The following is a 24918-nucleotide window of genomic DNA, read 5'->3' as shown; positions in this document are numbered from 1 at the left end:
AATCGGACAATAATTATGTAATTGACACTTTCTTTGTTGCGTAACAATTGTTATTTTGGCACCAAATTGTGTCGTAACATCTACAATGCTTTGTCGTCACAACTTGAGTGTTTGCTTCAACGAAGCAGTTGCTATTGATTGGGGGGATTTAAAAGTTCCCACTGAATACTTTGATAAAAATATGTACGTATGCGACGTTTCATTGTTGTAAGAACTACGTGATGCTTGACAATAAAACTCATGACTATAAATAACTGTCAATCAAATCTCATGCTGATATTTTCATTATTGCTTTATGTTACTGGCAGCCTAAATCACGACTGATCAGTCGATCGCGTACAATTAGGAAAAATTTTGTCGATCTTAACGACTGGCAAGTTGGCCACCCCTGAACTATATGATCAAACAATGTATACAGCCACTAAAAATATCCTAGACTTTTTATAATGTTTGGGAGTTTTCAGCAAATGTGTCAACTGTCAATAAACAATTTACAGTGCTTCCTAATGGTTCAGTGTTTTCTTGATTTGCAATAGTATACCTCATGTTTAGGAAAGCAGCAAAGTGGCAGAAAAAGCATGCTCAGTGTAAAATAAGTCCACAGCATCACGTCTAGCCAATACAGATGCAATGGAAACATCAGTTCACTACTTAACTATATCAACTACTTAAGTTATTCTAAGAGTTACAGTGAAAAAGCTGTGAATAAAAACTATTTTATTGGTAGTTCTGCAGAACATTAAAAAAAAACTTGTCAAAATGAATGTGAACAATATTAAAAGTATCACTAGCTGATAAAGACTGTTGTTAGGGTGTAAAGAAGATGTTAGTTTAGAAAAGGGGTTATGCTGTGCTTGGGGTGCATTATACCTTCAGCAATGTCAGCCATTGTACTGTTGTCATCAAAACCATTGTTGATGGCCTTTTCAATGTAAGAGCCATCATGAAGCCATGACATTACGGTTCTGTCATGGGCCAGGTTACCTTTTCAACCACAAAAAGGGTGAAAATTTCTAGTTCAGTAGTGTTTTTCATTGCTTTATAAGTCAAACATAACAAGTAGATAGAAAAGGGGCCTAAATTGTAGGCATAATAGGAAAAAAGGCTGGATAGGCATAAATGCACTGTCAATAATTTGATAAAAACTAGATCTTATTCTTGAGCGTATATATTTTTCTTAAATCAAATTTTTGGAATTAACAGCTTAAACTCTTAAAACTGACACAGATATGTATGGTTTAAAATATCAGTAAGTTTTTTTAAGTGTTCTTTATTTTTTGAAAGAAAAAATATATTCTAAGATTGAAATACACTAAAACTGTTCTACACATTTTTAATATTTTTGTGACTAAAATAACATTATAGAAGTTAAAGTTGTTAATTTTTTACAGTTGACACATCAAGCCACTACATCAAACACTGGACAGTTTCAGACAACCAACAAAATATTTTTTTATAAAATGTTTAATTCTTACCTCGAGATGTAGAACCTGACTGTGAATGATTGTCACTTTCTATATCACTCTCATCATGTTTGTTTTCCCCCTGTTCTGTCGCTGCTTTGAGGACTGCCTCCCAATCAATGTCCTCATCAGAAGAATCACTGATGAATTTAAGATACTTCGTTACATTTGCAAAGTAAGTAAATGGCACAAAAAGGTACACCCAAGTATTTTCTTTCCATATGTCTTTTTTAAATTTTCTCTTTATGTAATCTTTAAAACTTCGGATATCTATATCACTTTATTATGTTTGGTTTTTACATTAGGTTACAATTTTGGAAATTAAAGTATTTTCTTTCTCTTGTTTCCTGTGAGCTTCTTATAAATTGTTTTTTAATCTTTTGTTTCCTGTGAGCTTCTTATAAATTGTTTTTTAATCTTTTGTTTCCCGTCAGCTTCTTATAAATTTTTAAAAAAGGCTATAAAGGATATTTTCTTTTTTTAAGTGGAGTACTTTGTTGGACAGTCGGCAAGAAAGATACTTATATTGAACAAATGTTTTTTTAACCATAAAATATATTTTTTTGTAATCATGGAATACATGTTTTTAGCTGTTTAAACTGAAAAAAAAATGGTCACCTCATTGACTCATCAATATCATCAAGCTTTGATCGAGGCTCAAATGCAACCGCACCACTCAAATTGTGTTTGTTTATCGCTTCCTCAGAAAGTTCTTTGGGGTCGTTTAACATTGACATGCGGATATTTTCAAGTTCAATTCGCTCAGGAGTCTGGTATGATCTTTCAGTCAAAGGTCGTCTCATTTTTACACCTGCAAGCAAGAACAATTTCTTGTTTGGTGAAAAATGCAAAACCATAAAATAAAAATTGTTTATGGCTTAACTGTCATGCATAAAATGCAAGCGCTGCTCATGCCAAGTGTAAAATTTTGCAGGTTTTTGAACACCACACAAGCTAAGAACAGCAAAATTTCAGTAACACGATGATGCATAAAAAATAAGGTTTATTTGTAGGTGTAAAAATTGGTGCTATGCAAACTGCTATGCATGGTAGTAACAGCTGTTTCACCACAGTTCAAAACATTGCTACTATAAAACACATCAGCTACAAAGTAGTTCACTAATCAATGCGTCTAAATGCACTGAAGACTTTAAAATGTTGCACTACTAAAACACAGCAAAATGCGCTTAATGAATGGCAGAAAACATGCAAGTGACAAACAGAATTAGAATGAAAGCAAATGCAAATAATAAGCGATTAGTGAATATGTAGATGTACTACTAACTTTTGGCTTTGGGGGGTGTTTACGGACAGAAAAGATAGCTTTTAAAGGCTTAAGTGTTTGAACAAAAGCTTGTTTGAAGTGGATGTTATGATAGACACACAGTATTGGCTTTCACAAATGTAACATTTTTATTTAGAAATACGACTGATATGGTCGAAGAATGACACATAAAAATGGCTGAGTACTCTGCCAAACAAAAAGGTGGCTTTTTATGCGACAAGCTATCCTATGTGGGTTGTCATACTTTAATACATTTATTTGTATGGTGGAAATGAAAATCAATGCCTTGTAGCAGGAAATACTTTCTTTGCAAGTCAAGCAGATCAAGCTTTGAGTGAGAGCGAAAGAAAGAAGGCAACTTTCAATCATCACATGTAGTTATGACTTCACTACTTCCTGCACAAAGAGTCAGTGTGAGGTCATAAGAATATCAAAGAAGGGAGCTGTTTCTAGGCAACAGAGAGGCAGGAGGAAAAAGAGAGCACAGCAAAGCATTGTGGGTAAAATGAAAAATAACGAAACAGGGGGGCACCACCTAGGTAAATAAGGACCCTAAATTATTGTTATAAATTATATTTTGTGCATTAACTTATTACGCATATTTTTTCCAAGCAGACAAGTAGCATTTTCCCAGTTCATTTTAAAAGAGACAATATGAAACAATTTGAACCCAAAATCACAACAAACAAACAAACAAACAATTTTAATTCATGTTTATTTTCACCCAATATGTGTGCAACCCGTCACAATGCAAAATGAGTGAAAAACTTGCTACATAGCTTAAAAACACTAAACTACACTTAAAATAAAGAACAACAAGCAAAATTTTATATAAACTAAACATGGCAAAGAAACATAGGAGTTTGTTCATTAAAATACAACAATTCACTTTATTATTAAACAAGAAAATGTATGTACATATGGGTTAACTATGATAGCTATCAATAGGGCCTGTATTAATATTGAAAGAAAGGCTTGTGTTGTAAGTGCCACGTCACACATAGGTGTGGCCTAATTCAATTCGACATGGTGAATAAACCACAAAAGAATAGTGTGCAATTAACCACTCAATCACAGGTCAAGGTCTAGACACAAAAGACATATTAAGTAAAGTCTACCTTTCACCATGATAACAGGAATTACACAATGGGTTGTTTAAACAAATCATAACCAAACTTAACCTTTAGGACGTTGAAAAATATCATTATAGATAACATAGATCCTTTGGTCATAAAACTTTCTTTAAACAACTTAAAGGGAGTACAACAAAAGCATGTAAACTTGGCAGCAAAACAGAATGATAAAATAACAAGAATGGGAACAATATTAACTTAATTGGGTTACAGTTCAATGAAGTTTTGACTTTTAAACTAATATGTTAAGCTTGACCATTTTTTCTAGCATAAAAAAAAACAGAGAATATGGCAAATTTGAAATAGCACATGTAAGCATTGATTTAACCTGAAAGGTCAAATTCTTTTTTGTAAATGATTACATGTTTTTTATGTAGTGAATTAATATTTTAAAAATAAAGTTATTTTGCCATTGCATACTAGGGTGTTAAAAATACACATAAACACACACAAAAATGTTGTTCTTAAACAAACATAGTATGGAATATAAGGCACAATTTCATAGAAACAAACTTGAACAAATGCATACAGTTAAATAGTAAACACAACGTATGTACATAGTCTGATATTTGGAACAAATTGTTCACAGTTTGTTTATTGGAACTTTAAAAAATGTGGCAAAGGCGGTCTCCTAATTGCACTTGATACAAAGTTAAGAATGTCCTAATATGTTAGTAACATAAAGGCCACAGTGAATAAAACATAGGGTCACAATAGGTTAAGAGAACATGGGGTTTGTGGATTGTAACAAAAAGTGCTGAATAGGCAAAATACGGACACATACAAATAAGGCTGGGCTTGCAACCCCAAATATATTGTGAAATGCTGAACAAATCACCTGTTATATAGTGATGTGCAAATGCACAATAGCAGACAGTGGGATATAAAAAAGAGCATTTATCTTTTATTTTGGATCCAATTTCTACATTACTTTAAGTTTAAAAAAGGTTTTCTGTTTTGGGGTCCCACAGGAAAGTCAGAAATTTTGCATCACAAGATCTTAACTGAATTGCATTATTGCAAAGCCGCATTCAAATTCTTTTGTGAATAAAACTAAGACAACATATTCCCCAATAAAAAATCATAAAAAAGTACATTTCAAGTGAGGATGAGTTTAAGATTAGTAAAACAGGTACTAGTTAAAGGTTTTCCAGCAAAAAAATCCTATCACAAACATATGTCACTTAAGTTAGTGTCAAACAAAATATTGATACAGTGCGAGTACTCTCAGTAACTATTTTATCCTGCTAAGCCCAGGTAGGAAACAATTACGCAAAAGTTTAAGCAGTATTCACAAAGTTATGCACAAAAACAGTATGATGATAATACAATAACACTGTTCCAACTAAAGGTAGTAGAATCCAGTCACAAAGAAACTGTAAAGGTGTTGGTGAAAAAGGCAATGACTTCGTAGCATTGGATGCTTTTGCAACAGTGAAGTTCAAAATGTTAGTCACAAATTTTAGAGCAACATTCGCCCTTGAATCTGACGTTTGGCTGGCATCATTAGGTAAGCTGTTTTGGGTTTGAAATGTTTTAGTGGGAAGTGTTGGTGTTTTTAAAGCAATTTGTTGTTGTGTTGTAACTTTGGATAAAACTTCAGTAGAATTCCACTTAGAGAACATGCTTGGAGCAAGTTTTCTAACATTTCCAGCTGAATAACTGTTTCTGGTCAGTCCTTGAATTTTATTTTGTGGCTTTAAATCCAAACAGTCATCACAAGTTTTTAAATTAACTTCTTGGTCATTCAGGGTGACTTTTGGGGTACATTCCTGTGTTGGTACCAGTTTCTCGGGCCAAATTCGCCCCCAAAAGACCATAAAGATGAAAAACAAGCAATTCCACGACTTGCGAAGTAGGAATGAGATGATCCCAAGCAGGAGGGAAAATAGGCAACGGAAAAATGCCTTCCCTACACCTTTGCATTGTCATATATAGTGAAATTAGTTCATGCTATGTGCATATTGATATTCTAAATCACAGAGTGTGTGACATGTTCAAAAAATTGGTGCTCAGTTGGAAGAATTTGATCAATATTACATTGCTACAGCTGAATGAAAAGTGGTGTTTGCATGATTTACATTACAGTGCTTATTGTACTCCAAATTACAGCTTGTAAATTGGAAATCATGCAACTAATGAAAAGTGGTCAGTGAAATGTAATGTGTAACAAATGGACAGAAAACAATTAATACATGACTTTTATAGTTGGCACATAAAATGTATAAAAATCTGTTGCATACTTTTTAACAGAAACAACTGTGATATTCCCTGCCCAGAAACGACAAAACTCAGACAAAAAACCTTATTACAACACTAAAATCAAGCTTTAAAATTCACGGATGTAGAAAAAATTTAGACTTGTGCAAGAATAGTTGAACTGACCTTGGTTAGTAGTGGGGTTTGCCAGGGCGTTACCAGAGCTCTTCCCAAGTGATTCTGACCGTTCAATAGCTTTTTGTTCTGCAGTTTTAAAAGCTCCGGAATGTGCAAGATAATGAGCCCGACAGAAAAATTTACCTTAAATTTTGTAAAAAAAACGTTTTGTTTTATGGCTATATTAAATCTTGTCAGAGCACTAATTTGTAAATCTGAGTTTTTACTCCTAACAAATCATGTACATGTTTTATGAAGTAGAATATTTGCATACATGTTGGATTATTGGTATGGGGACATTTCCTTTTTGTGCTTCGAAAGTGTTAGAATTTTTTTTAACCAGTTAGCCTGGTGCAACATACTTTATGCCTTTTCTCATCTTTTGTTCAGCAGATTTGAGGAGCACAGAAAATAACCTTTATTACAAAGCTAAGGTCTAAACCTGCACGACCGCTCAGTCGCTGCACTGTCTGCTAATTTTTTAGACTTTTTCGAAAATGCACACAGTTAGGACTATAGGGGTGAGGTTTGTAACTGAAATAGCATTATAATGTGACCTTAGATACCCAGGCTTGGTTGGCTTAGCACAGGCTAAGGGTGGGCATATGGTTTAAGATGACATCCATCAGACTTTGGTCACTTTCCAAAAATGTGAAAATCAACTTACCACTCTCAGATTCAAACTCATAGTGCCCACGCCTCAGTGTAATCTTGCAGTAACTGCACACAAAACATTGACGATGGAAAAACAGTCCCTCAGCGCTCATCCGTTCCACAATATAAACACGTCGCTGACAAAAGTAACAGCGATCACTTGCTGATTGCTCCATCGCGTCCTTCTGTGTCTGTTTGATGTTATGATAAAAAAGTTAATTGTAATCAGGGTTTTAAAATGTTTGGAAATTGACTCCAGTATATATTATAGACAGTAATTTCAAATACAGCTTGTCAAGCTTTTTATGCAAAAGCCTTAAGTCTATTTTTTAGGACTAATAACATGTTAGTTTGGGACTCAGAATGCAACAATAAAAGTATGACCACTAAACTGTATGTGATTTACTATCTGTTTAGTGACAAATTGCACAAGCAAAGAAAATGAATCATTACTTAATGAGTTTACATAAAATACTAGAAGTATCATACATATGCTTTCAAAGGTGCTAAAACTGATGTATAATATACCAACCATAACTTGACACAACATACATGCATCTGGGGTAATCAAACTAATACTTACAGCGGCACTTTTCGGCACATTCTCTTGAGTGATATTTGGGGCGTTTTGTTCCCATTGTGAAATAAGTTGACTTGAAAGTGCGCTGATACGATTACTTGCACGCTGATTGACACGCACTGAGCCTTCATCATTTGCAGATTTTGGTCGAAGCTGTACATCTGTCCCTCCCACCGTCAAGGTCTTTGCATCAGAACTGGCTCCATTGTTACTGCAGGTGTAAAGGCATTTATTAGTGGTGGGCCAATTTGTTGTGACATCCAAACAAGAGGTAAGAGGCCAAACCAGAGGCTTTTCATGCTTCATCAGCATCAACAAGGATAACTTTTTGATAACCACTGAGGCAAGTTTTACAGGATTGTTACAATTGTGTTTTTTGTACTTCTTCAGTTCATAACTCAATTCCAAGTAAGTTCACAAAATCACTAAAGTCACAATACAATCAATGCATGTGCAAAACCATGTATCAAATCATAACTTACACCACATTTTCTTTGTTATCATGTTCATGAATGACTTCTGATGTAGAACTGCCTCGTCTTTTAAATAAGCCACCATATTTCTTCTTCTTGACATGATCATCATTCTTAACCTTTAACAATTATAGCAACAATGTTAACAAAATCAAACACCATAAAAACACATCCTATGGCTAAACAATTATTAGAATACAGATGTCTATACTCTATATATGTGTTTTTCAACCTTTTTAAGCCACATGACAGAACACTTGATGCATTAAAATAATCTTGAAACATGAAAGGAAATTTTATAATGATGCAATAAAAGAAACAAGGTCACGCTCAAGTTTTGCATTGTAGTTAAGCAGCACACCATTACATTCTTATTATTACACAAAAATAAATGAAGCAAATCATAATGGAACAGTCAAACTGGTGATAGTGGATAATTACATTAATGAACGAAAATCTGTTTTCCCCCATTGTGTTGAACCAGTGATTTTCAACCAGTGTTTCATTGTTCCTTAGAACACCAGTTAAAGTCACTGCCCTATATTACCTTGTCTGACTTTCGTTTGATGTGGTTGGTGAATCTGATGAGAAGACCCACTGGTGAAGTGGAGCTAAGCGGGCTCTTCGGAACTTCATGATGATCTGGTTTGCCCAGTTTATCATCAGTTGCATGTGGGTTTCCGACAGGTGTTTCATTTTTAAACACTTCATAAAACTAAAATAAACATTTCAGTTACTTTTGGCCCAGGTTAATTTCTTCACATGAGCAAAATGGCTGTCAATTTTGTTTTTTGGTAAATTCATTTAAGTGAGCATAAACACCTCTTGGGAAAAAAAGATGTTTCAAAATTACAAATAAAACACAAAGGATATTACAGATCAGTACACCAGCATTATTAACATGGTCAATTTGGTGGTATTTTAAGTCAGCATGCCTGTAACCCACATATGTTACAATCCTTTGACAAACATATATTTTATACTGGCATGCTAACCTCCTTTTCAGGTTGCCTTTATCACAGTTCATCATCATGTATTTTACATTGCCATGTGGGGTTTATGAATTTAAATGCAAAGGTTAAAAACGAAAATACATAAGTTGCTGTATGTGCACCTGTGAAATGTATGTAACCATGACAAGCTTGTCTACTTCTTGGCACATTGCCATCTCTTTTCCAGTCATTACAGGTGAGATACCAAGGTATTTCTCTGCCACATCAAATGCCTGACATAGAAAAACAATATTGTAAAACCTGATACTATGTAAAACAATGCAATGACTATGATAGTATTGAAACACTGGCAGGGCGAAATACATATATTTTACTGAGAGAATTTGTTTAACATTGTAGGTTATGCAAGGCAGCAAATTTAGGCAAACTGTATGACTTGATTAGCTGCAATAAACAAACAAAACCAGTATATGTAATAATTTTTATGAGATCTTTAAGATAAACTAACCATTTGATTGTTCCGTTCTATGTCAATTGGATTCAATTGATCCCACTGAATAAGATCGGGACGAAACTGATGGATGATAGCACATAAAGCCAGTCCACTTCTCCACGAGGAAGACATATCTTTGATGTGAACTGCTTCATAACCGTTTGTGATTCTTCTACACCAGGTCTGTAGCTTGTTGGATCGCACAATGGAAACTAATATAAAACATACAAAAAAAAAGTTTTGTTAGAAATTGGATGCCTAAATACCTGTCAGCTAATTTCTTAGCTCTGGTTGACATAATTAAATTCTTATAGCTTAATTACCTTTTCTAGTAAGAGCTGGATTAAGATGTGGATGCTTGACTTCTTTGGTTGTTTTCTTGTCAACATCCATAACCTCCTGGAAGGTGCTATTCTCTTCCTCTATTTCTCCATGATCTTTATCCGAAAAATAGAGAGATCGCACTTGCTTCACAGAAACCATCTTTAAGTTCAAATTTGTGTATCGCGTGAATGGATCTGTGGAAAAGCAACACATTGAAAATTACGTTTGATAATAATTTAAGAAATAATAATATGTTCACACTTGGCAATACAGTAAACATGAAAAAAAAGAAACAAACAAATTGCCAATAGCAGCTATACAACATAGGACAAACAACTCAAGTATAACTCAAGAACAGGTTTTTCTGACTAATGCATTAAGGTAGCAGACAAGCTGCTTGTTTATTGTAACTGTAAGGTTGTGTTATCGCCAACATTGAAAGTAAAAAATTGACATGTCATGCTGCTATTTTATTTTTGCTGTAGTTATATACGAAACCAGTGGAAGCTAACCTAAATAGGAAAACACCCAATATAAGATGCTTTAATAAATTATGAGCTTTCTGCATGTTGCAAAAGACTTTTTAGCATAATCAACTCATTCAATGCAAGATTTTTTCAAAGACTTATTCAGTAGACTTTTAACCATTGACACTTCAAAGGGAACAAGGTCAATAAAACTAGCATTCTTCTCATTATTATTTTTATTTGATGCCTTTGTACTGACCGATAGTGTAGTTAGCCCAGTTTTTTACTGTGTTCTGGGGCGTAGTGTGATGCAACAGACGATAGATTGATTCACGCTCAGCAAGGACTTCCAGCTCAGTCAAGTTCCCTTTTTGCTCTAAAAAACAAAATATTTATCTAAAGTAAACCAACATAATGTATATGTTAAGGCCACTGCTGTGGGTTCACATCCCACCGTCGGGTTACATCTTTCTAGTTTCAGAAAATGCTGTTTTTGAACAAGCACATATTAACCACATGCTTAACCAGATAACTACTAAATTGAAGAGACTAAACTACTGAATGTGGTAACTGTATTCAAGACAAGTTGAAAACATGAAAACAGTTGTGAGCTTGTATGCAGTTCAAACCTGTTTCATTGTTGTTCATTGACTGTCTTTTCAAACACAAACTTCGAACCATCCATGCCAAATCGAATGCTGCCAGAAAGCCACGAGCACACCCTGTACCCATTGGCCAGAAAGGCTAAAAAATAAATATGCGTGTTACTACATTAGAAGTTTACAAAGCTATAGTCCATAAGTTTTCCCCTCTAATGCTTTTTCTTTGAAAAAAAGGTTTTGGGGTAAAACTGTTTTTACTGATCGTAATTGTGTCTATAATTGGTCTTTTGCAAGAGAATATTAAGTAATAGCTAGAAAATGCATCTTTACAGAGAAATCAAACCACAAAGATTGTAAAAAGTGAAACTGTTCTCATTGTTTCCTATTTTAACCATTCTTTGCATATGATGGTCATTCAAATGCTTCAAAACTACTATTATGTGGCTATTTTAAAGTATGTTAATGAAGGCATTTTAAGAGAAATGCAAAATAAATGGTCATTAGTGTCTGGTTCCTAATGGTTCTGTCAAAATTACATTTCATGATAAATAGATTATATTTCAAACACAGTCACTGCCCTTTTTAATGACATTTGTTTCTGTGCATAATTATGAGCAAATGTTTTATATTTGGGTACAAAGACATGTGATATTCATTATATTTCTACACAATTTGGCACTAACCTCCAATAAACTGTCACCAACAAGACATGACATCAGCTTTTTTCCTTTGTGTTCACGAAAGAGAGCTGCATTTTCTGCAGCATACCTGTATGTACAAGTGCAGTGTAATTAACCAACCGAAAAACAAAAACAAAAGAAGTTTGATTCACTTTTTCTTGACCACAAACAGGATAAAGAATCCAGTTAGTTGGCAAAATCATTTTTAAAAACAACATGTGTTTAATTCTAAACAGGGAATCAATCAATCAAAAATCTGACCAAATTGGCCCTAGCTACAGTAAACCTCACTTAAACGGATTCAGTTAATCCAGATCCCATCTAATTCAAACAAAACTTGAATTATAAATGATTTGTAATGTGTTATAGCTTTAACTAATCGACATCAGTTAATCCGGATTTTCACCTAATCGGAACAAATTTTTTGGTTCAAATGGGTCAGGATTAACCAAGGTTTACTGCGTATCGAATTAAACCCCAAAAATATCGCTTTACAGTTACACACTAAAATAAATTCTATTCATGAGGTGTAACTCACAATGATGTCATCATCTTGGTAGAGTTACCCGTACCTTTGAACCTTTGCAAATTGTTATGAATAGAACATGTTTAGACCTATTACACTTACATGCATGTGAAATCAAACAAAGCAATGTCTGGCTGCCCATACTGATTAATAGCGAATTCGAGATTTGGCAGTTTGTGATTGGTTGAAAAGTCAGCAGCTTCTCGTGCATAAACCATCATAGCTTCTTGATCAATATTTTCATAACAAAGAAGTCTCGCTGTGTCGTCATAGTCCTTTAGAGAAGGGAGATTTAAAGGTAAAGGGAAAACAAATACAGACAGTATGTAAATTAGTTGGGACTATACTCAAGAGCACTAAGCTTCAAGTGTGTTTAAATAAGGTTGCAATACAGTTAGGTCAACAAATGAACAGAAATATTATGGTAAATAATTTACTGACAGTGGTATTGGCAAAAATGCATAAAATAGATTGGCACAGCAAAATGAAACTGAACATTTGGGGGGGAAAAATGATTTGCATCCACAAATCACAACTTTTGAAAACCAACCAGCCTTAATAGATATGTAGAGTCAAATATCCTTACAACAATATTTAATAACACAAAAAATAATTTAAATTGAAAATGATTTACCTGTTTGAGGACACCTTTGCTAATAAGACTGTGTTTTTTCGCCGTCATCACAAAGTAGTGAGTCTCCCCCTTGTAATAAACAATGTTTTCCAAATCAATGTTTGTGTCTCGGCATAGATCCTGTAAAACAAAATGGGAGCAAGTGTTATGAAATATGTTACAGCAGAAACAAACACCACAAAACCATGAATTTTAATCAGAAAAGTCGTCATAAACAGTACACATTGCCAAGTTTGCTTTATTACCTGGCTTGTCAGTTTAAAGATTTCTCACATGATAAAGTTAAATTTTTGCTACTATAGACAGAAAATCCCTAAAAATGGTGGATTTTCAAATTTTAACAACTTCTTAGGTTAAAAAATGTGTAATTAGCCAAATGTGATTATATGTGCAACATTAGTTCACAAAATATAAATAACACAACCTCTAATACAATTGAAATTATATGCGATCAGTGGTGGACACATTAAAGATAAAAAATAATTTAAACTGAGCAGATTATAACCTTAAAAAACTCTTGGTTAAAGATGTAAGCAACACCACTGATCTCCTGAACTTTGGCTTCTGCAGTGGTGTGTCGATTAATAAAGTTCACAGTGAGACCGATGGCCAGTTTTCCACGAAACTCTTTTCGTTTAAATCCTGCAAAGTAAAAGTGGTAAAAACATAATGTATTGGTCATGTTGAAATTACAACAATTTTTAGAAATGTTTCAAAAGAAATAAGTTTCTACAACAGACAGCAGCAGCAGTTGTTACTCATAATTAAAAGTTAAAAACAACTTTTTTAGCTGTGTTTGTTTCCACAAGCCAACAACACCATGTTTTAATATTGTACCTTGAAGCAAATTCCTTTTTCCATCTGCACCAACCACAACATCAAAATCAAAATTTGAAACTGGGTGATTGGTTGGGTTGACAACAGCAGACCATCCTATTGCAACAACATTACTATTTAAGTTGTATCATATGACATGTTTAAGTTGCTGTTAAAGTGACATGATAACCTATACAGCAAAAAAAAAACACCACAAAACACATTTGTCAGCATTAGTAAGTAGGGCAATTCTCATGGTCAACAACAATAGTATTTGTTAAATATAATTTGACAAACACTAGCTAGGCAATGATCACAGGTGCAATAAGTAGTCTGTTTTTCAACACCATAAAATAAAAAACCTCCAGTTAACATGGAATGCAATTAGTTCAACTAGAGAAACTTTTGACACAAGTGCAAGTTTAAGTGGAAACGAATACAGTTAAAACTGCTTTATAGTCAGCAATGGCAAATTGTTCTGTTTAAACTTGTCAAGGGCACTAGAAAGTCAGACAGGATGTTCAAGTTTAAAGCTAAGAAGATCAAAGGTCAGGTGAGGAGTTTGAAAGCTGTGAAAAAAAGCAAACAACATGGGCTCTTTAAATTTCCAATATTACATGCAGAATGACTTTTTCATATCCATGTGTGAAGTTACAAAACTCCACACAGCAATACAAAATGCTAGTCATTCCAGAAGCAGACAAAATACCCTACTTGATTTTTTGCGTCTAGCTGTGTTGCCTTTTCGCAACAAAATGTTTTTAGTTAAAAAGCGCTTCTGATAAACATGGACACAAAGAACACAGACACTGTAATATTGTTTAAACTAAGTTACTCATATTTTAGTTTCATAAATTAAGGGAAGCTTACTTTTTTACTTTTTTCTGCCTTTTGTATGACATAAAATTGTATAAAAAAACATACCTTTTTGCCACACTGTCCCATCTTCACAAATAACAGGGTCAGTAGGAAGTGAGAGACATTCAAATGATACATTAACAGCAATTTCAACCCCAAAGAGGAGAGCAGTTTTAAGGAGAATTAGTTGAAGCTGTCGAATGGAAATGTGATCAATCGCCCCAGCGCAAAATCGACCATAAAACTTCTTTGCACCCAAGGTCTAGAAATAAAATTTATATAGTTTATTAAACTTGTAATTAGTTTTAAATCAGCTTTTAAAAATCAGTTAATTTATTTTTTAATTACATTTGCACTTTTCTATTCCACTATAAAACGGTATTGTGAACAGAAGAAATGATACCTTTAGATCTGTGATTATGAAAGGCCAAAGATGAAGGACATTGTTTCTTGAAAAAGTGTCTCTTTTCTCCAGAACGATAGTTTTGGCACCAAGACATGCCATTTCTATGGCTGTTCGAAGACCACATGGTCCTCCTCCAATAATTAAAACCTGTAAATCAGTTTTTCTTTTAATCAAGCAAAATAAGTAAAAGAGGTAAAAAAAATTATTTGGAAAACAAAAACTATAACTTTCCTATTTACTATTATTCCTTAAGTAACCTTAATACTAGTATAGCTTTATGTAATTAATTTTTATCCTGTATCTTTTAAATGTCAATTTTTATTTTTACAAAGTTGACACAGAAAATCAATAGGGGTGTGAGGTTAAGAGAAGGTGTAAAATATGGCAGATGCTGAAGATCATGGCTGTAGGTCTTTAGGGAAATTAAAGACCCAAAGCATATGTCAAGTGCAGGTTAATAAATGAATAATTAACTAAAGAAAAAGTAGCTTCAGTCTGGGCTATCCAATTAAAAAAGATGTCCACATAAGCGGTTGCTGCAAGGCATGATATCAAATTTATAGAGCTCTTCTGGCAATTGTATTTCTATACCGATGTTTCAAAGTTCTATACAGGTCGCCTTCAATAGTGTAAATAAGCAAGTGCTTGCGTTTAATCCTGTTTTTCTTTGTTTATCTTGCACTTTAATACATGCATTCAGTGCTATTTACCCTGATGTAGGCAATCTGTAAAGAACATTGAAGCGCCAGTTCAAAAATACAATTGCCAGAAGAGCTCTATAAATTTGAAAGATGTCCACCATTTTTTCAAAACAAAGTAGTGACCTAAGACAATGCTCTGCAACATTTTCCAACTTATGCTACACTCACACAAGTTTAAAATTAACTGACACACTTCAGTCTTTAATTGACAATGCAGTTGACAAAATTAGATATGGGTTTTTGTGAGCACAGCTATTGTAATTTCCTAATGTCATACATAAAATTGGATTCCACATTTTTTGAAAGTTACATTCAGTTACACTTGGGAAAACATCATCTTGTTGTAAAACACTGACATGAGGTGACCTAACGAAGTCACTGATCAGTTATTCTGACTCTGCTATGTCCAGTAATTGACAGATAAACACTAATCGGTTTATATTGGACAACCACATTTGGAATGAAATTGTACCTAAGGGGATCAATCAATGCAATGCCATATAAGGCAGATTGGATAGCAAACACAAACAACAAACGTTCTAAGTTGGGAAGCAAACATTACAATTTACACACATTGACTGTCAGCGAAGTCGGCAAATGTTGACATTGCCACAAAAGGCTGGTGCAATTCGAGGTGAGGCATAACTTGCAATGCATCCATATTAGTCTTGTTGGCGTAGGCTGATAATAGTCCCATGAACACTGAGTAACCAGAACCGGGGGCGTATAGATAATTTCTTGTAGTTGATATTTGCATGGAAACGGTCGACTAGCTTTGCTTCTTTGTTCTGCCGTTGGAACGTTTTCGCCGCTAACAATTTGGACCAAACACGTCTCACATATACTCAATTTGCTTTTAGCGTGTTTATTTGAAGTAAGAGGAATAAATTTAACAAAACTGATGTGTTTACACTTCGTTGATCCAGTTTCGGTTTCGCTACGCGTTTAACGCTAGCATACGAATTGAACAGATTCTGAAATGGGAACAATATACGTTAAACTTGGTTTAGAACAGTGTGGTCCAACTTTATTTTGTTGCGGGCCATTTAAAATCGTTAACTTACTACGCGGGCCAAGGTTTAAATTTTTGCAGGAAAAACCTTTTTCTGGGCCAACTCTAGGGTAACTATACACCTTTTTTACCTATAGATAAGTTTATTTTTATACTTTATAGTTATTTACTTAGTAGAAGCTGTCAAAAATATTCAGTTTCCACTCCAGCGCAGAAATGCCCCTGAACGGTTTGGAGAAGCAGAACCCTTTATTACATAACAATGCCTTGTCATGCGTCACAATAGGAGATTTTATAGCATTTAGTGTGTGGGTTAATCCTGATATATTAAAAACATTGAATTACTGAAGACAAAACTTATAGTTGTCATTAAAATGTTGGGACTTTCGCGGGCCACAATTGGCCCGCGGGCCTGCAGTTGGACCACGCTGGTTTAGAACATAATCGTCGGATATACGTGATACGAATGTCACACATAGAATACAGGAAGCGTGCGTTATATGTCTAAAATAGAACTAAAACATCACGTTTGCATTAAAGCTCAAAGCGGGTGTTGCTTTTTTTTGTTTCAGCCGCTGTCTAAAATGTTTGGTAACTTATTTTGCTTTCAAGGGATCTTTCCCGTCGCTAGATTATTCTGGTTCCGAGAAACCGTATTTCGACAATAAACAGGCCCAACATCGCACAAACACACGATGATTTAGAGTTCACGGAAGGCCGACTTTGACCTGAGGTCACCGGCGAAAAACAACTTGGCAAAGTGGAAAACAAAACAGACCAAAAACAGCGTCTCACAAATTATCCACAACCATTACACCAACGGTTTATCAGGATATGGGGTAGCCAACAGCGCTGTGTTAGTTCAAACAATTTGCGGGGATTAGTTACCCTGAGGCCCAAGTTGAGAGAAAAAAACTAAAGAAAAGAGATTTTTATAACAAAGAGACCAGAAACGGCAGGAAGCAAAACCCGTTTCAGTGCCACGGAACAAAACCGTTGTTTGCCTTCATGGTTTTGGAATTAGAACCACGCCATAAATGCAAATACAATATAATATTGGCAGATAATGTTTCCTGTGAAATTCAGGTTTGGGGGAAATAATTGAAAATTTTTGGCAACTGCAAGCAGAAATGCTCGAAGAAATCGATTTTTTACACTTCAAAACTTGCCTATCATAAACTTTAGGCTTGGATATCGTCAACTGTACGAAGCCCACTAATAAACAGCATTCATCAGGTAGTACAGACCGTAAGAAAACATAGGGCGTACTCGGCACCTAGCATTGCTGTTGTTATGCTTGCCCGAGCATTCAGGTTTATGACACAAGAAATGCCAATTTTCGTAATGTAATCATCCCATTTTGAAAGGTATATCAAATAAAAAACAGTTCAAAAACCTCGTTAAACATTATTTGCATGTCTAAATCGACGTAGCATGGTCGACAGTACAATGCGATGTTCGGTGCTTGGCCAAACACTTACAAGCTTAAGGACATCCCTGACAATAGGGTCAAAAGTGAAATCTATGTTGTTGTTGGAAGATAAAAGAAGAAGGCAAGTTCATTTGTCAAAAACATGTTTAAAAAAGCGCCTGGTGTTGAGAACGAAGCCGTTTAAGATCTCCAAACCCACCAAAGTAAGTTTTGTAAGTTAAGTTTAGAATTTTCAACTTGTTTTAAAATCACTGTCATCACCCTACAGCAGGGGTTCCCAACCTGTGGTACGCGTACCACCAGTGGTACGCGAGTAGCTTTCGTTTTTGCACAAAAACCTGGATTCACAACATTATATTTGTTCCACCAATTGATGGACAGTAAACAAAAACAAAAATCTAATTTAGTAATGGTGCTTTAGTGTTATTTTTTCAAGCCAATATTATTCTTCTGAATAAAATATGATTCGATAAAATTAGTTGTTCTGCAAGAAGTGGTACGCGTGGCAGTACAGAGCGTGCAAGTGGTACGAGGTCGTAAAAAGGTTGGGAAACACTGCCCTACAGCCACAAGTAAACAGACATACGAAAAAAGGTTTCTTCCGTAAAGTGTCCCAGCACGTTTAAATCCAAGTAAACGCTTTGCACTGTGTCGTTGTGTAACTCCAGATGCTTAATTCACAAGTGCACTCATCTATTATTCAGGCTCAAACCAATTGGACCCCGCCTCAGTTGATCACTTGAATGAAAAACAGCGTTGTTATGAGACGAAACTTTGTATAACGTTCCAGTTGAATCGGCGGCCATGTTGTAAAAAGTATCATTTAAGCTAAATGTCGAATCGTTGGCTTGGCTATTACACCCTTCTTGTTAAAAGCACGCGTCGTTTGTCAAATGCAGAGCAATAAGAGCAAAATGGTGTAGATTTTCCAACATTTTTAATCACAATAAAGAGAGTGCTTTGTTTACCCGCCCTTTGGGAAAATAAAAATAATATTAGTCAAGCCTTATATAATTTCCACTACAGTTGTATAATTGTGTTTTGATGTCAATGTGTATTTTTAAGTACACTACAGAGTATATACGGCGAATATACGTAGATGAACCTTACGACTAATGAGACTGTATTAAGATTTGGCAACTAAATTAGGCTTAACTTGCAAAATGTGTCATCGGGAAAATTGGGTTAAATCTAAGTGGACTCACCGTATAGCATGCGGGCTCATAACTTGTTTTCAAAACACATAAGCATAAAACTGCGTTAACGATACGAAATTGGTTTCTATTCTGAGAGTATTTGTGTCATTCACGGAGACAGCAGTTCAAGTTTCAACCACGCGGTACTTCTCCTTGGCGCAATACGCGTCAACAACTCACCAGGCGACCAAAGATGAATCACCTAATCGCTTACGTGGCAAAATACACATGTTACCTCTAGTCAAAATTGGGTGCTTGGGGCGTAAAATTAGTTCCTGTCTATACCACCCTTAAAGCGTTTGATAAATCTTCTGTTGAGGTGTTACGAACATCACAAAGGAAATACATCGGACACACTGGTGACGGTTTTCCACCACGATTGGCCTGGTTTCTGACCGAGTTGCGGGTTGACAAAAGTTTTTTTTTGCATTTTACATGCATTGCGCCTTTGCAGGGAGTTGAAAAGTGGTAAAATTGGGCTCGTTTTGGCCTTGTTTGTAATTATTTTCACATATTGGGCGAGATTTAACAAGCATAGGTACGTTTTTTTGAAAATTTGGCTGAGCAACACTGGGTTTAACCGTAAATAAAAAACAACTTGGGCACTAAATACCGAACGAAGCCGTTAATCACCTTCATAACACTGTCGTTACTTGCACAAAATAAATTCAATAAAGCTTTGTAACAATAGTTTTACTAGTTTTTATACTTTGCTCAGATCTAGTGAATAGCATGGTTTATACCTGTGATGGCTTACAAATAAAACACACACTTTTTAAAGATGTTGTACGTTTGAAGTCTTTATACATTGTTTCAGCCAACTGTAGTATAACTTTTGTAACCTGTGTCGCTATCACACAACCGGGCGTAAAGCGATGTTAAATACGTCCGGTTGTTACGCTTTGCAGGGTAATAATACGCGCAAGACATCGCTTGTACGCACTAATAAACAAAACAGCCGATAAACTGCCGTCTTCACACAATATATATGTTTGGCAATTCAAGTAATGAAGCGCTAAGCACTGGGAGACGTTCAGTTATTTGCACCAATCTACTACAGATCCATGCTTTTTTTTCATCTCAAAATGTGCTTTTCAAAAAGACGCATTTAGTCCAAACGCACCACAGGTAGACCAATATACAGTTTGCTAAGATCCCCTCTGCTTCTTACCAATTATATAGATCAAACGTCGCATATGTTGCGATTGGGTCCAAATCGTTCGGTAAAATTGGTTCTAGACTTGTTAGTGAAGTTTTACCAATGAGTATTGTCACCGACTGATTACCACGATAATTGCAAGCAACGTGATATTTGACATAGATTCGGTGTAAGAACATGCACCTAGTTATTTCGAAAAAAGTGTTTTTTCCTATGTTGTACTGTTTTCGTGTATTACCATGCACAAAATTAGTATTCCATTTTCAGTGTAGCTACTGCTGTAGCGTACGTAATTTTAAGGCTAGAAGACTGCATTCATATTGGATAGGGTTTTGCTGAAACGTCTAGCCACAAAAATTTCGAATTGTTTTCGGTTCGTGAAACACAGTCGTGCCAACTATAGGTCTGGGTTCTCCCTAATCCAAAAAGAATGTAGGATACTAACGACATATTTTTGTAAATTTTTTTTCAGTAACAACACGAGTGAAAACGCAAGTTACAAGCATAAAATCATAAGAAAAACGTCGTTTACACGTAATTACCCTCCAAAACATTTTAATGTGCAGGGGTCTTTATCAAAGACAGTTACGTCAAACTCACAAAAAAATCATTCGAGTTATCAAAGAACACTGTGACGTAACAAAGGTCACTTGATGCGACAAATCGGTCCACTCCTGAAATCCGCTTATGCCGAATTTTTATTGCGACAGCGCTGGGGGCGGTACGACCACGGTGACGACACACACTAGCAGTCGAAGTTTGGCCGCTGTGCTTTGTTTACTATTTGTTGCTGCTGTATTGATACAGGATTCGGGAGGAAACGTATGTTAGGCGCGGGACGAGACCCAGACAACAGCCCTGATGTGGAAACGTTGAAAACTATTAAGCACATGACCAGCTGACTGGGGTGCTGTTAGTGTTGGTTTATTGTCCTGATGATTAAGTGGGGGGTTTGTCCAATGGGCTATTTTGGGATATAACAGGTTTTTATGTGGGAAAGCCAGGTGTTCATTTTGACACATGACTCAAGATTTCAAACAGATTTTCGATATACATTACACCAGCTATTTAAAGGGTTGCACTTAAATTAAGGGTGAATTACAAAAAAAGACTTTGATGTAAAACTTTACAACTTATCCTTGTAAAGTCAATATATACTCGGTTAAAACATGCTATAAAGCTCGATAGGAAGCCGCTTTGAATATCGTAAAGCAACAAGCGCCACTAGAGCGTATTGTTATTCAAAACGACGCCTTCCGAAAGAAAATCCAAATGCCGCACGCACTTTCAAGGAAACTATTTTAATCACAAGCAACACTCGGCAGAACAAAAGAAAATTGACGAAGGCTTTGTCCTTTTATGCGAGTCGGAATACACAATGGGTCACATTGCAGTGCTGCTGATTGCCAACAAATGTTGGGGGTTGTAAGGACAATGGCTCGACACACATGTCTGCCCGCCCACAGTATTTTGTAGGTATCAGCATATATTGGCAATCTGCGTTCAATTCCTTTACACCTGTTCGAATATTACACTAAGCCACCAAATTATAGACGTCGTGACTTACCTACTGGATTTAATTATCCGTAGACTGAATTAAAGAACTGCGTTGTGCAATGTACAGTAAACTTACGTTAATCCAGACCCTAACGAGCCAAAAAATTGTCCGCTTTAGGTCGGATTAACTGACGTTAGGCTTTACCACATCACAAAACTCATCTGTACCTTTAGTCTTGTCTGAATTGGGCGAACAGCCCAATTAATCGAATCCGGTTTAACCGAGGTTGAATGTATACAAGTGCAAGCGTTTTGAAGCAAAGTGGACAAATAAATTGTTCTGTGGTTTTTAAGAAAAGTGCAAAATGTAAATAAATAGGGTGTCTAACGCTAATGCAAAATGTCCATGGATTAAAATATTCATCATAAAGAAGGAAACCAATGACACACTTTGATTGTTACATCACAGAGGAAAGAATAGAACGAAAAATCCGTCTGTCTCCTTATCGGACTACAGAAGACGACGTGTGTCAGTTTGGATGTGAGGAGAAATGACCTACGCGTATCACACCACGTGCTGATATGTGACGTTTAACATAGAGCGAATCGAATTGTCCTGATAACAAACATCTGACACTACTGTGGATCAGTTTGTGTTATTATAAAAACATTGCCTTTAAGGGGCAAGAATTCATCGATATAATACACGCCTTTCAAATCAATTTTCACAAGTTGCAGTTAAAATAGTTTGTACATTTTACAGGAGTAACTCTTTAAGGATTTGTTCCAATTTTTCAAACACTCAAATAAATGTCAATGTCGGGCCTAACCTCATTCTAATCGAAAACCCTAGTAGCAACAGTCTGGAATGATGTTATCTTTCTCGTTGATCGGTATTGTGATGAGATAAAGCATGTCTGTGACGCATTGCGATCATGTGCTTCTCAGGCTACACGAAATCTGTACCACACAAGCAAGATATCGCCAAAACCAACGAGTTATGGTTAATGATAGGGTTGATTATACTGAAAGCAAAATAAGTTATCTTGCACCAAACTGGCATACAAGACAGCGCTAAGTTGTCTAACACAATATTAAAGTCGGTTTGGCAGAATAGGCCTGAAAATGTAACAAGTAATGGTATTTTTATCCAACTAATACAGTGATAGGTCCAACATCTGGCCGATGACACCTTTTTTACGGCGTTACAACTCGCAATTAACCTTTTCGGCCACAAAACCTGTCACGTCATATGCCGGCATTTCAAGTGCGAGCAAGCAACAAGTAACACACAGGCTTTGGGCAATTGGACGCCTGGTGCGGCGTTAGATCCGGAAGGATAAGTCGTTATTAAAACTGTCTGTGCTGCTAACATGTCGATGGCGCCACGCTCTAACGAACGAGGCCAATTCGGAAAGAGGGCGGCGGATTACAGAACGCATGTAAGGGTGATTTGTGCACTAACCACACGTGTTTGTATAAACTGGTATAATTTTGACCAGTATTTTGGCTGCAGCAAATTGGAATTAACCAATATAACCAATCTCCAAACTATGCTTATAACATTTTTGAAATAGCTGAACAACCGTTTTACCAATAAAAAACTAAGCATAATGGCATTCAACATTCAGAACAGATATAATAAATAATGCGCTTATATCACCATAATGAAAGACACTGCGATGCTTTAATTAAATGCCAGTTCGTGGAATATATTTGCCAAGATTAGGTAACGTCATTACACTTTCAAACAAATATTTAGTTGAATGTGTGGTGGAGGGGTGGTGTTTATTAAGTACACCATAGCACACACCATTTTTTTAACTCAAAATTTGCAGCTTTAGGCAGCAAATAACTGTCAACACCTGAAATGGCACATTTAGGAGTTGTTAGAACAGCTTATAAAATGCCTGACCATGTTTTTTTTCCAAAAGCGGTCCATTCAACTGTAGCTGACTAACACATAAATCCTGGCATCAGATATTCAAAGGCACAAGATTTACAATTTGACTTACTTTTGAGTTTTCAGCTGCTCTTCTTCCACCGCACTGACTCATTTTTGAGTTTGCGAAGTACTCTGGCCCAAAAAAGCGTTTGTCCAGTTTGGTCCATAGCGATTTGGCTTTCCATGAGTCAGCAAGGTGCTTCTTGAGTCGGGGATAAAAAGTACAGTGATCAGAGGATGATTGTGAAGGTGGATATTCTACATCGATGGCTTTGCAAAGCTCATGGAATGTTGAAAGTGTTTGAATGCAGGTCTGAGCTTGCACAAAACTGTAAAAAATACAATAAGTTGAGTAAAGTTCATATTTTGTTCCACCTAAAATGAAAAGCAGTAGCAATCGACACGCTGGCAAAAAATGAGTACACCATTACACTTACTATTATGATTAAGATACATATTTATCTAATGCATTTTTTAAATTTTTTTCACCAACTACGAATGGAAGTATCTTAGAATGACAGCGAAAACTGGAACTTTTATATTAATTCAAATATCAATTCTAATTTGATGCTTACCTATCAAACAGTTTACTAGGTCTTGGCTGTTCGTCTGTTTTATGAACAATTTCAACATCATTGTCGAGGTCCTCTTTGGTACTGATAACCATGGCTTTGTGATTAAACGTACTCTTACAATAAGTGCATAAGCATAATTTAAATCAACACTATGTTAACAGACTATTGCACATCTTTTTAAAAGGCTATGTAGACCACAGTCAATTTTTTTGTCATTTTTAGTGTTTGTTTGGTCCTTGGTTAATAAACAACATTGGTTTAAACATGACTGCAGGTTGTACAAGTATATAATTTTTTTTTATGTACTAGCCAGAAATTCCCAGAATGGACCAAAAGTCTAAACTGCGATAACTATCATGGTGAATTTCAAAACAAAGAGGTTGAATTTCAACAAGTTTACTAGTTAATGCCCAAAGGCTGTTCTATTCTATAGCATACCACAGTCTTGAGCTTTGGTTAATTCATTAGTGATTAGTACACAACTTATTTCTCAGACGGCTGCCCAAAACTGCAAGTGTACAAATAAGCCTCTCCAATTTATTACGACCAGTGTTTGAACAACGGACCCAAACTAAACATCAACCTTTCTTTGCAACAAAATTAGGTCCGAGCTTGGTCTTATGCTCTTAAAGACATCATGTTACCTAGCACAAGCTTTGCAAACAGTGACGAAAAAGG

The 24918-nt window shown here is 35.5% G+C and overlaps 1 protein-coding gene across 5 annotated transcripts in view; it reads right to left on the bottom strand.

Annotated features, from left to right (window-relative positions):
* LOC145237961 (uncharacterized) overlaps positions 1–24497 on the bottom strand; it is a 36624-nt gene extending 12127 nt beyond the window's left edge. For 3 of the 5 annotated variants that reach the window (XM_080100967.1, XM_080100968.1, XM_080100970.1), the window contains exons 1-21: positions 24241–24497; positions 23736–23994; positions 14721–14870; positions 14384–14579; positions 13481–13576; positions 13149–13285; positions 12644–12763; positions 12112–12284; positions 11487–11571; positions 10831–10945; positions 10461–10577; positions 9734–9928; positions 9426–9622; positions 9079–9189; positions 8512–8679; positions 7974–8083; positions 7495–7702; positions 6925–7102; positions 6267–6401; positions 2082–2274; positions 1476–1603 (exon numbers count right to left, since the gene is read on the bottom strand). In XM_080100967.1, the coding sequence (XP_079957093.1) occupies positions 1476–1603; positions 2082–2274; positions 6267–6401; positions 6925–7102; positions 7495–7702; positions 7974–8083; positions 8512–8679; positions 9079–9189; positions 9426–9622; positions 9734–9928; positions 10461–10577; positions 10831–10945; positions 11487–11571; positions 12112–12284; positions 12644–12763; positions 13149–13285; positions 13481–13576; positions 14384–14579; positions 14721–14870; positions 23736–23994; positions 24241–24332 (3163 nt within the window). In that variant the 5' untranslated portion in view covers positions 24333–24497. Of the gene's footprint in view, positions 1–870; positions 985–1475; positions 1604–2081; positions 2275–6266; positions 6402–6924; positions 7103–7494; positions 7703–7973; positions 8084–8511; positions 8680–9078; positions 9190–9425; positions 9623–9733; positions 9929–10460; positions 10578–10830; positions 10946–11486; positions 11572–12111; positions 12285–12643; positions 12764–13148; positions 13286–13480; positions 13577–14383; positions 14580–14720; positions 14871–23735; positions 23995–24240 lie in introns of all 5 variants that reach the window. The other 2 variants (XM_080100966.1, XM_080100969.1) reach the window with 1 other exon arrangement.
* Between the last annotated feature and the right edge of the window lie 421 nt (positions 24498–24918).

This window comes from Phallusia mammillata, chromosome 7 (assembly GCF_965637545.1).
Source record: "Phallusia mammillata chromosome 7, kaPhaMamm4.hap1.1, whole genome shotgun sequence".
In the NCBI taxonomy this organism is placed as follows: domain Eukaryota; kingdom Metazoa; phylum Chordata; class Ascidiacea; order Phlebobranchia; family Ascidiidae; genus Phallusia; species Phallusia mammillata.
This window is presented reverse-complemented; position numbering and strand designations above follow the sequence as displayed.